Source organism: Neophocaena asiaeorientalis, unplaced genomic scaffold (genome assembly GCF_003031525.2).
Source record: "Neophocaena asiaeorientalis asiaeorientalis breed wild unplaced genomic scaffold, Neophocaena_asiaeorientalis_V1.1 scaffold581, whole genome shotgun sequence".
NCBI classification, from domain to species: domain Eukaryota; kingdom Metazoa; phylum Chordata; class Mammalia; order Artiodactyla; family Phocoenidae; genus Neophocaena; species Neophocaena asiaeorientalis.
Window position 1 is genome coordinate 1911634 of NW_020172732.1, and position 12633 is coordinate 1924266.

Genomic DNA, 12633 nt, shown 5'->3' on the forward strand with positions numbered 1-12633 from the left:
TGGCAGCACACCTGGCCTGAGCTGGTGCTGTGTGGGGTACAAGGCATGTCTAAAGCAGTATCATTCCCAGCACTGACCTGCCAGCGTGGTTTCGTTGCACAGAATCGACACAAGTGAAGTGTAACCAGCCAAATCCTAAAATAGGTAATTTAGAGCATAAAGTGGAGATTGCAGGGTGAGACAGAAGATCAAATAAAAGAATTATAAAATACCTGTAAGTCATGAGCCGTTAAGTTCTTTAACGTGTATTTTATTTAATTTACCCAACTTCCATGAAGTGGGTATTATCATACCCATTTTAAAGAGGAACAAGTGGAATTCCATAGAGGTAATATAATGTATTAATTATTGGACATTGAGTAAGTGGTAGATTTGTGTATTGAATTCAGATCTGACAAGTAAATCAACATCCTTAATTCCCCTTGTTTTTACTCACATAACACCCAATATTGTTTTGTACCCTTTGTATACTTTAAAGAAATATAATTATTTAGAATTAATTGTTGATTTCCTTTCCTACTGGACTGCAAGTCCATGAGAATAGAACCATGTCTGTTTTGTTCAGCAAGATATCTCCAAGACCAAACACTTTGCTTGTTAACACAGCTGGTGATCGGTATATATTCTTTGTTTCCCTTTTTCTTTTTTTGGAAGTTGGGGGGTGGCGGGGTAGTGCAGGGAGACTAGGGTTTCCACCACATTGTGTTGACTCTCTTAGGTAAGAAAATAATATGTAGAAAGTCTAGGCCAGTGTGAACCTGAACAATCAGGGAAGGTTTTATGGGTGAGCCAGCCTTGTTAGATGGAGATGAAATAATTTTTAACTGTAACCTATATATAAGGCTTTGAATGACCTCAAGTACTTCGCTCTTAAGAAGGGACAGTTCTTTGTAGAGGCATCGTCAAAGATGGGGAAATGCCAGTATCTTGCTAATATAGATTCAAGTGCTCTATTTAAATTTTTTTAACCTTTTTTTTTTTAATAGAAAAAATCAGGCAAAGATATGCAGACCTGCCTGGAGAATTGCACATTATTGAACTTGAAAAGGATAAGAATGGACTTGGACTCAGCCTTGCTGGTAACAAAGACAGGTCACGCATGAGCATATTTGTGGTGGGAATTAACCCCGAAGGACCCGCTGCCACAGACGGGCGAATGCGTATTGGAGATGAACTGTTGGAGGTGAGGGGCATATATTCTTTTTGTTTTTTCCTGTTAGGCTCATTTGATTCTTCTAATAAAATCTGTCCAGTTACTTTCATTATAATGATCACATAAGGGCAAAATCCATCCATATATTTATATATACTCTGTATCTAATATATCCATCCATCTAGGGGCATATATCCTGAATTTCTGTTCTGGTGAGATGAAGGGGTATAGAGGATATTGTATAGGAAAGTGAAGTGAAGAGGAAGAATGTTATAAATTACATTTTCGTCAACTATTTATTATCAGTTTCCCAAGCGAGAACAAAAATCATATTGTTGCTTACAGTTGCTGTTTGCTGCTTGAGTAAAAACTAATCTCACGGGGACTTCCCTAGCGGTCCAGTGGTTAAGACTTCCTGCTTCCACTGCAGGGAGCACGGGTTCGATCCCTCGTCAGGGAACTGCACGCTGTGTGGCATGGCCAAAAACCAAAACAACACCAAAACAAACAAAAACAAAAAAACTAATCTCACAAAATAATTTAGGGGTCCTTAAGTAAAATCTCATGGAAACACATTAAAAGAATAGGGCTTGTTTTTAAAAATAAATTCCAAAAGGTTCAAAACTAATTTGTGTGTTAATCTAATGTTACTAGTGTTTATCAAAATCCTCTTCAGCTTCTGAATTAACCGTAAGTATGACATTTCTTTTTGTTATTGTTGTCAGTTAGTTTTTTGTGAAGGTGTTATAGCCGACAAAACTCTATGAACTGGTTGTCAAGGACTGGTTAATATCTGTGAAGTTGGTGATGTGGTTAAGGCCACAGGTTAAGGAATAAGATTTCTTATTTAGGAATAGGAGAAAGATAAGAGAAGCTCAGAAGATGACTTCCTCTGCTACTGCTCTGGATGATTTCATCAATAGTCTGAAAAGGTTCCCTTTTCAGAAACCTTAAATAAGGTTTCCCTCATTTTCTAAGCTTAAAGTCAGGGTTTCTGCTCTGAATTTATCTTAGTCTGATATTTGTTTGCCTGTTCCTCATTCAGCTAACAGTTTTTTGAGCATCTCTTAAGACTGGACACAAAAAAAGAGATGAATACATCCAGTCCCTTCATTCAAGTAGCTCACATTCTCGAGGAAGAAAAGAGACATAAAAAGATTGTTGCATAACAAAAATGAAAAAAAAAATTATAACAACCATCGTAACGAGCAATCTGTACTTGGTACTAGACATAGCTTTACTGCTGAAGTCACAACGTAAATGAGGTGCTGGGATTCAGTATCAGGCCGTTTGACTTCTTAGCTCTTTGTTAACCAGTGTGCTCTAAGGCCTCTTGGATAAAATGCTCCAACACTTGGACATTTGGGGGAGCTGAATCACAGAGGTACCGAGTGTCAGACTGCTTACTTAAAATGAGGCCTTTACTAATTTTTCATTTTACAGTTTCGTCTTCAGACTCGGAATAGAATTCATAGTCATCCACAGTGTGACTTGCCTAATAATATCTACAGCTAAAGCTGATCAGACACAACTGTGGGGACACTAGTATCGCCCTCTGTCTTCTAAGCCCCAGTAGTCTCTCCCCATCTAAAACCTGTTTTCACAAAGAAGTCACTTCTGGAATTACTTTTCTTTGCTTGTTCTTTTGTAATATGGCATCATGAAAGGGACCCACATCGGGTAGTAGCACTGATTAGCATAATCATTATGTAAATAAAAATCAAAGGTGACAGTGTGTATTAACCAATATAATTCATTGCTTCACGTTCATTTCCTTTGGCTTATGTTTAGAGATTTCTTCGTAAACGAAACTGAAGTGATAATGGTGGTAATAAGATGAAAGTAAAAGCTAATTTACTGAGTTACTCCTAGCATTTTACCTATGTGCTCGCACATTTGTATTCAGTATTCTTAAGAGCCCTATATGCTATGTACTGTTGTTATCCCCATTTTGTGGATAAGAAAACTGCATAATTAGCTTACAGAAATAAGTTACTAAGAACCCAGGCTTGCCAGGCTCCAAGAACCATGCTCTAGCCACTGAAGTATACTGCGTTCCCCATGGTGCTTCAACCAAACCCAATCTGTTTAGATCCACGAGAATCCTGATTTATGATGCCCTAGGCTTTAGGAAATCATGTATATTAGATCATTCTGTTGTATTATATGTACCTAAACACATACTTCCTGTCTCATGTGGTACATGGAAATGTTCCAAAAGCTATACTTTGGAACATGAAGATTCTAGTTCTATTCTCTCTGTGTTCTTAAGACTCAAGATGGAATGGCCGTTGTGATCCAGACCAACAGGAGAACTGGTATGTTATTTCTCTGTCTGACATTTTATTAGATAGAGGTAACAGATGAACTGTGGCTGCACTGAGAGTGTTTTACAGGCCATACAGAAAAGTCCACAGTAAGCACTGGACTAGGAAGACCTACTTTATCTTTTGTTTGTTTGTTTGTTTTGCGGTACACAGGCCTGTCACTGTTGTGGCTTCTCCCGCTGCGGAGCACAGGCTCCGGACGCGCAGGCTCAGTGGCCATGGCTCATGGGCCCAGATGCTCCGCGGCATGGGCCTATCACTGTTGTGGCTTCTCCCGCTGCGGAGCACAGGCTCCGGACGCGCAGGCTCAGCGGCCATGGCTCATGGGCCCAGCCGCTCCGCGGCACGTGGGATCTTCCCGGACCGGGGCACGAACCCATGTCCCCTGCATCGGCAGGCGGACTCTCAACCACTGCGCCACCAGGGAAGCCCCCTACTTTATCTTATCCCAGTTCTTTCAGTTATTAGTTGCATCTCAGAAGGGGCTTAAAGTACATGGCACGTGGTTGACTGTTAATTAGATCACATTTCCTTCCTTAAAGACAGAAACTTTAGGTATTTGTTTTCTAGGCTAGAGGCTAGAAGAGCTCTCCTGACTGAAAAAGAATATTAACATCTTGCTATTTCAGGGCCCTCCTATTCCTTCCTTTGACTTTCTGGATTTGGTCTTCTGTTGCTATTCAGTAACTTCATCTTCGTTCAGAGATGAAAAGAACAAGATTAAATATGGTAATAAGTTAATCGCCCTGCACTCTCCACTGATTCTCTTATTTAAATAAAATAAAATAAAATAAAATATGTTGGAACACAGATTCTAGCATCACAGACCTTTGGCTAGTTATTTTCTCTAACCCTCAGTTACCTCCTTTATCAATTGGACCTTTTTCATTTATTCAGCAAGAACTTTACTGTGCATCTGTTGTGTAGGAGGAAGTATGTGAACACGGTGCGATTTTTTCATTGGTGAACAAAATCCATGGTGCTGTTCTCATAGAGCTTGCAGTCTAGTGGTGGTATAGCCTCAACCTCAGAGGGTGTTATGAGAATTAATGAGAGAAGATATGTCAAGTTTTGCCACAGTATCTGGCACCTGGTAATACCATAATGAATTTCAGATGATAATACTTCTAAAATAATATTTTCATGTGGATTTGTGTATTTCGGTTCCTTTTAGCTTGTTTATATTAATACATTTGTCTCTGAAAGTATGTTCCAGAGGGAAGCCACCTTCTTTTTCTTCCACAGCTCCAGGCAGCATCTTGAAAAGCTGAGAGAGTAAAACGGTGCACATACTGAATTCTTATGCAGTTATAAGTCATCTTCTCATATGCTTCTGGCTCTAGGTCAGGGATGAAAGGAAAAAATTCATGTGGGAAATATTTTCCTGGTTTCTTTTTAGGGCTGAGAAAAACTTTCAATCATTTCTCTATGATATGTGAAGAATTTGTATATAGCATAATATCAAATCCAGTGTGCTTCTGAACTGAGAATAAGACATTGATTTAACAATGAGTACCAGGAAAGCTGGAAGCAGTGTTACAATAGCCGTTCTTTGGATAAGCAGTGTATTAGATTGCAGAAGGACACTGCATCACGAAGGAGGCATTTACAATGGGCTTTTAGATTATGCTTACGAGATTTCTGGGCTAGAGCAAACCTTCTGTATTTGCTTACCCATTCACACTCCATTTATTTTTGTCAAATGAGGTCAAGTTATCCATGTCTTCATTATTCTTCCAACTCCACCATTTGCTCATGTTGTTTCTCATAATTGCTTTGTTTTTATCATTATGTTATTACTTTGCTCACAGCTTCTTTTATTTATAGTTGATCTAACTTCTTTTAGACCCTCAGATGAGGCTAATTTATAGAAAGTAGAAACGAGAATGGTCAAACACACACTGTAGCTTCTCTGAAGTGAGAAACTCTGCATCTCTACTCGAGCCCCATCTGTGACTGATTTTTGGCATGACACCTGCCAGCAGTTTTGTTGCTGTGGGACTGCATCGTTACAGTGCTAGAGCAGTCCGCGAGTTCTGTCGATTTATGGCTCATGTATAAAAGAAATCTTACATTGAGCTCCCAGAAGACAATGTGATTAAATCTCAGCTTCTTTCCCCTTTAGTGTGATGCTGGTGTAGGGGTTCTGAATTAATTTCAAAAGGCATTAGCATATAATTACCACGTAGACTGGAATGAGACTTTCAGTAGATTATTGGCTTTCCCTCAGCAATTAGTCCCAGAAAATACACAGGCCTGGGCATGGTGTTTTCATATGAATATAGGATTTATTTATAACCTTCCCTACAGTGAAAGTGTGGGGATAGAGAGCTGATCGTGCCCTGTGGGGAATTGGTGTGACTTGTCAGGTGACAGAGGCAGCCAGAAGGAACAGTGTGGTGGCACAAGAAGTGCACAGTGGATGGGGCTAGCATGTCTGGCTCCCACACCCTTCAAGACAGAGGAGGAAGTTCGTTCCCTTTATAACATTTACCTGCGGCATAGTCTAAATTAAATCTTGTTAATTTTGCACGTGTATAATAGGTTTATTTAAGAACCATTAAAAATTAAAAGTATGAATACTTTCCATATTTGCCAGAGATAAAGACCTAGAACTACAGGTAAACTCAGATCTTTTTGTCTAGTAATACTTATTTTATAAGAGGAAAAAACTGAAACCGTAAAAATTAAATGACTGACCCAGGTAGCTGTAGCTGCTTTATGACAAAACTCCTGTCTGAGGGTCCCTACCACCACACCAGTCCCAAAGGTTGAGCCTTCACTCTCTGCTTGTTGCCAGTGAATTATATTAGGAAGACTTAGATGCGATTTAGAAGTACACTACAGTAGTGAATAAATCACCAGCTCTTAGGCATCCATAGATAAGATTCTAATTTACAGTCAAACGTTTCTATCATCCTAGATTGGCTCTTTTAGATTACCATACATGGATGTAATTTTATAAAGTACGCTTCTTAATGAAGTAATTATTCCCTAAGAGACCTCATGGAATAAAATATTCCATTGTGGAAACACTAGTTTGAGGAGAAGAAAGAACAGTAAAGGATTTCAAAATTGCAATAAAATTATTTTTCCTATGTTTTATTAACAAAGATAGGTTTATAATAGCTAAAAGTGCAAAAATAAATTGATTGACCAAATTTTTAATTGTGTCAAAACATATCAAATTTTACATTTTAAATAAGTGATTTATTGTATGTCTATTATATCTCAATAAAGCTGCTAAAAAATGAGTTGATCAAACCTGACAAAAACCGTGAGCAGGTCCTGAATATGACCTTCCTATATACAAAGCTAAAGTCACCCCATTTTCTGGCTCTCAAAATAGTCTCCAGCCTAATTCACAGCTCTGAAAGTCAAAAGAAGAATGTGGTGCTGGCTGAGTGGTCAGCCTCACACAGAAAACTGTCCTGGGACCCCTGATGTGTATACATTTTTCCTTTCTTCCAAGTGCAGTCTCCCTGGTCATTATAGCATTATAACCAATAGCTGTCTGCGTTTTGCTGAATCATCTTCCTTAAGTAATCCATTGCATTACATTCAATTTGAGTTACAAAAAGATGAGATTATTGAAAGAAATCAGGGGTAGGGGAGCTCTATTGGGAATTGAGCTAACATTGAACACTTACTATTTGCTAGGCAGTGCTAAATTCTTTACATGCATTCTCTTTCATAACAAATGTAGGTGCTATTTTAATACCCATTTTACAGATAAGGAAACTGAAACATGAGGGGCAGAATCAACATGTAGACACTGGCTTTTCTGGCTCTAAAGGCTATGCTCTTGAGTTTAGTTCTGGATTGATAATGATTCTAGACAATAACCAGTGAATTTCTCATCATTTTGTAGTTTTGGTAGATCTAGATTAATGCAGTTAATCCAATGCCAGTTTAAAATATCTGAGATAGGACTTGGTGGTGCAGCGGTTAAGACTCCACGCTTCTACTGCAGGGGGCGCGGGTTCGATCCCTGGTCTAGGGAACTAGGATCCCACATGCCATGCAGCGCAGCCAAAAGAAAAAAAAAGATTACATAAACAAATAAATTTTCTATTAAAAACTAAAAAAAAAAAAAATCTGAGATCGTTTCTCACAGTGCAATACCCTGTTAGTCTTTTTATCTTCAAATTTAATGCCACTTGGATTCACTAAAAGAAGAATGCAGTCAGTGAAGTTACAGGCATCTCTTAAGAACCAAAGAAGAAGAAGAATGTTTTTTTTGTTTTGAGATTGTTCTTGCCCAAGTTGAGAGCTTTCCCCTTCAGTGCCATTATAGAGTTCAGATTTTATTTCAGGCCGTAGGAAATATTATGGAAAACCTTGCTCATATAGTTTGGCCTGATTCTTTTCTGTGTTTCCCAGAGTGAAGTCTTTGGGCTCTACTCTTGGCCGTTTCTGTTTCTGTCTTTGGCTTGTCGGGGGAAGTGTTTTGATTTATTCGGTCACACATCATTATCTTTATGCTCCTGAAATATTTAGGCTAAAAATCTATTTTGTTACTGTTCTTTTGGAGGAATGGCAATCACTTAATTTTTATTATTGCAGTCCTCGTTATTGCTCCCCAAAAGCTTTGTATGGGATCGCTACAGTGAGCCACGTTGTCTTAAAATCATGGAGAGAAAGTGGCATGAAAGAGAAAGTAAAAATGAGGATATTCGAAGGAACTCAATTACAGTGGAAGATTATAAAAAATAGGCATAGGAATGTATGCAGGGGACGAAACATGCCATTTGGAAGGAGTCAGTGGATTTCAGCAGTGCCTCTCAAGACTCTCCTTAATGCAGTTTTCCCTCGGACCCTTACATGACATATTGGGATAGTTGTCCAGGCCTCTGCTCTCTCCTTTTTCCAATTGCTTGCCCACTCCCTTCCAGCCCCACTCATTGTCATACTGAAATGCAGGCTGGAAAGACATGCTCTTCGGTTATGGAAGAGTGTTTCCTTATGTCATCCTCATCATATAATTTATTTCTATATTTTGCTTTATTTGCACAATAGAAATTTCTTACAGTCACCATGCAATCTTAAAACACAAAGCCTGAAAGAGAAGTGTTAATGAAATTCTTATTCCAAGTTTGACTTACTAACAGTATCAAACACCTGCTTAAACTCATCACAGACATGGGTCCTGTATGTGTGTTTTAATTACAGTTTTTAAGAGACAGGCCTAAAATCAGTAATCCAACCAGAAAAGCAGGTGTTCCACCCAAAGCAGTAAGCATATGCCAATTTCTCATTAAGTCAGGAAAAATTATGCATTACATGTCAACCCCAGACCACACATCAGTTTCCTAAAATGCAACTAAGACACAGTAAAGATATTGTATATAGGTAACACATAATTATGTTAGGATGTAAAGCGTCTGATATTGCTTCAGAATCGCAAAATAATATGATGCTAACACACAGTTGCTTTGTATGCAGTAACATGGCTTCTGTTAACTCTGCCAGCATCTAAGCTGTACATCCTCCTTGTTGACACTGAGTTTGTGTCTCAAAATATCTTCCTGTGATCCTGTACTTGAAATACAGCTCTGACCTTTCCCTCACAATGTTTTGTTTAAAATCTTTTGCTTTGTATTGGGAGTATAGATATAAATTTTTCCTTTATAAGCATTTATTGAAAAATATTGTATTGAGAGAGATGTAGATTCTATGAAGTTTGAGTATTAAAAATCAAAAGGTATGGGAAAATGTTAACTGGGGAGGTATACCCTTATATGTTTTCTGCCCTTTTAAAAAAGCTTTATTATGGAATTGTTGTTTTTTTTTAATCTATAAAATAAACAGAATAACATAATGAAATTCTCTTGTTAGCCATCACATTGCTCAACAATTACCAATACTGTCATTTGTGTATCACCTGTACCTCCATATACCCACCCCTACTCAGAAAATATTATTTTTATAGTCCTGTGTGTATATGTATGTGTGTTATAATTTACATAAAATGAAATGCACAGATTTTATCTGTACAATTTTGACAACTGTGTACACCTGTATAACCCAAACACCTATCATTTCCATCTCCCCAGAAACTTCTGTGGAGTATCAGTTCAAGTCTTCTCCTCATTTTTAATTATTTGTCTTTTTATAATTGAATTGCATGTAGGAGTTCTTTATATATTCTGGAATATATTCTGGATACTAGTTCTTTATCAGATATATGGTTTATGGATCTTTTTTCAATCTGTGGCTTGCCTACTTATATTCTTAATGGTATCTTTAATGTATAGAAGTTCTTAGTTTTGATAAAATCTTTATTCATTTTTTTCTTTTATAGTTGTTGTCTTAGCTAAGAATCTTTGCCATCCTTCAGGTTGCAACACTATTGTCCTATATAGGCTTTATAATTTTAGCTTTTATATTTAGTTCTATGATTCATCTTGAGTTACTCTGTGTATGTGGTGTGAGATAGGGGGTGGGGCTTATTTTTTCCCCAGCTGAATATCCACTTGTTTCGGCACCATTTGTGAAAGACTTTTCTTTCCCATTGAATTCCTTTGCACCTTTGTCAAGAATGAGATGACCATGTAACTATACATCTATTTTCAGGCTCTCAGTTCTCTTCTATTAATCTGTTTATCATTTATGCCATTACTGCATTGCCTTGATTAAAATGTATCTTTATAACAAGTCTCTAATTCAGGTTGTGCTAAGTCCTTTGTTCTTTTTAAAAATTTTTTATAGTTGATGTAAAATTATGTATAGTCGATTGTAAAATATTACATAAGTACAGGTGTACAATATAATGATTCACAGTTTTAAAGGTTATACTCTATAGTTATTATATAAAGTACTGGCTATATTCACTGTGCTGTGTAATATATATTGGTAGCTTATTTTATTTTTAATTTTTGGCTGTGTTGGGTCCTCGTTGCTGCGCGCGGACTTTCTCCGGTTGAGGCGAGTGGGGACTACTCTTCCTTGTGGTGCTCGGGCTTCTCATTGCGGTGGCTTCTCTTGTTGCAGAGAACAGGCTCCAGGCACGTGGACTTCAGTAGTTGTGGCACATAAGCTCTAGAGCGCAGGCTCACTAGTTGTGGCGCACAGGCTTAGTTGCTCTGCGGCATGTGGGATCGTCCTGGACCGGGGCTCGAACCCGTGTCCCCTGCATCGGCAGGCGGATTCTCAACCACTGCGCCACCAGGGGAGCCCGGTAGCTTATTTTATACCTAATAGTTTGTACCTCTTAATCCCCTATTTCTATATCACCCCTCCCCCTTTTCTTCTCCCCACTGGTAACCACTAGTTTGTTTTCTATATCTGTGAGTGCACTTCTTTTTTGTTATATTTACTAGTTTGTTGTATCCTTTAGATTCCACATATAAGTGATATCATACCATATTTGTCTCTCTGACTTATTTCACTTAGCATGATACCCTCCATGTCCATCCATGTTGCTGCAAATGGCAAAATTTCTTTTTTTATGGTTGAATAGTATTCCATTGTGTATATATACCACATCTTCTTTTCCATTCATCTGTTGATGGACACTTAGGTTGCTTCCATATCTTGGCAATTGTAAATAGTGCTACTATGAACATTCGGGTGTATGTATCTTTTCAGATTAGTATTTTGTTTCTTTCAGGTATATACCCAGGAGTGGAATTGCTTGGTCATATGGTAATTCTATTTTAAGTTTTTTGAGAAATCTACATATGATTTTCCATGGTGGCTGCACCAGTTTACATTCCCACCAACAGTATTTGAGGGTTCCATTTTCTCCGCATCCTTGCCAACGTTTGTTATTTGTGTTCTTTTTGATGATAGCCATTCTGACAGATTTGAGGTCATACTTGACTTTGTTGTTTTCTTTTAAATTATTTATTGAATTATTTTTATTGAAGTATAGTTGATTTACAATATTATGCCAATCTCTGCTGTACAGCAGAGTGACTCAGTTTTACACATAGGTACATTCTTTTTTAAATATTCCTTTCCATTATGGTTTATCCCAAGAGAATGGATATAGTTCCCTGTGCTGTACAGTAGGACAAATGTTGTTTATCCATTTATTATTCTAAATGTAAGAGTTTGCATGTACCAACCCCAAATTCTCAGTCCATCCCTCTCCCTCCCCCACCCCCGTTGGCAGCTACAAGTCTGATCTCTACGTCTGTGACTCTGTTTCTGTTTTGTAGATAGGTTCATTCATGTCATATTTTAGATTCCACATATAAGTGATATCATATGGTGTTTGTCTTTCTGTTTCTGACTTACTTAGTATGATAATCTCTCGTTGCATCCATGTTGCTCCAAATGGCATTACTTTGTAACTTTTTTATGGCTGAGTAGTATTCCATTATATATATGTGCCACATCTTCTTTATCCATTCATCTGTTGATGGACATTTAGGTTGTTTCCATGTTTTGGCTATTGTGAATAGCACTGCTGTGAACATAGGGGTGCATGTATCTTTTTGAATTACTTCAATAATTTTGTCCATACTTCACTTTGTTCTTATTCATCAAAATTGATTTTGGCTACTCTAGGTCATTTGAATTTCCATATGAATCTTAGAGCCAACTTGTAAATTTCTATTTAAAAAAAAAGCCAACTAGAATTTTTATTGAGATTATATTGAATCTATAGTTTAATTTAGGAGCACTAGGCATCTTAACAGTACTGAGTCTTCCAAATTATGAATGTGATATCTCTCCATTTAATTACTTATCTGCAGTGTTGCATAACTTTTGGTGTAGAACCTTTCCATTTTCAGTTAAGTGTATTCTTATGTATTTTATATTCTCCAGTTCTCTTATTGCTAGTACATATATAGAAATACAATTGATTTTCATATATCTGTATATTGACCTTGTATCCTATAATCATGCTTAACTAATTTATTGTAGTAGTTTTTATTGCTATCTTAGCATTTTCTAGAGGTAAACAATTGTGCCATCTGTGTATAGGGAGTTTTATTTCTTCCTTTTCAATCTTTATGATCTTTTATTTTTCCTTCTTTCCTTCCTGCCTGCCTTCATTCCTTTCCCTCCTCCTTCCCCAACCCCTCCTCCTCTTTTTCCTTTTTAAATCACAATTTGACATTGTTTTTTTGTCAATTACTTTTTCTGCACCTATTTAACTTATTTGTGCATGTTTTAAAATGATATTTAAATATAACACAA

At 37.4% G+C, this 12633-nt stretch overlaps 1 protein-coding gene across 6 annotated transcripts in view; it reads left to right on the forward strand.

The window, feature by feature from the left end:
• PATJ (PATJ crumbs cell polarity complex component) overlaps positions 1 to 12633 on the forward strand; it is a 336033-nt gene that overhangs the window by 196685 nt on the left and 126715 nt on the right. For all 6 annotated transcript variants that reach the window (XM_024740399.1, XM_024740403.1, XM_024740400.1 and 3 more), the window contains one exon: positions 987 to 1183. In XM_024740399.1, coding sequence (XP_024596167.1) covers positions 987 to 1183 — 197 coding nt within the window. The remainder of the gene's footprint in view (positions 1 to 986; positions 1184 to 12633) is intronic.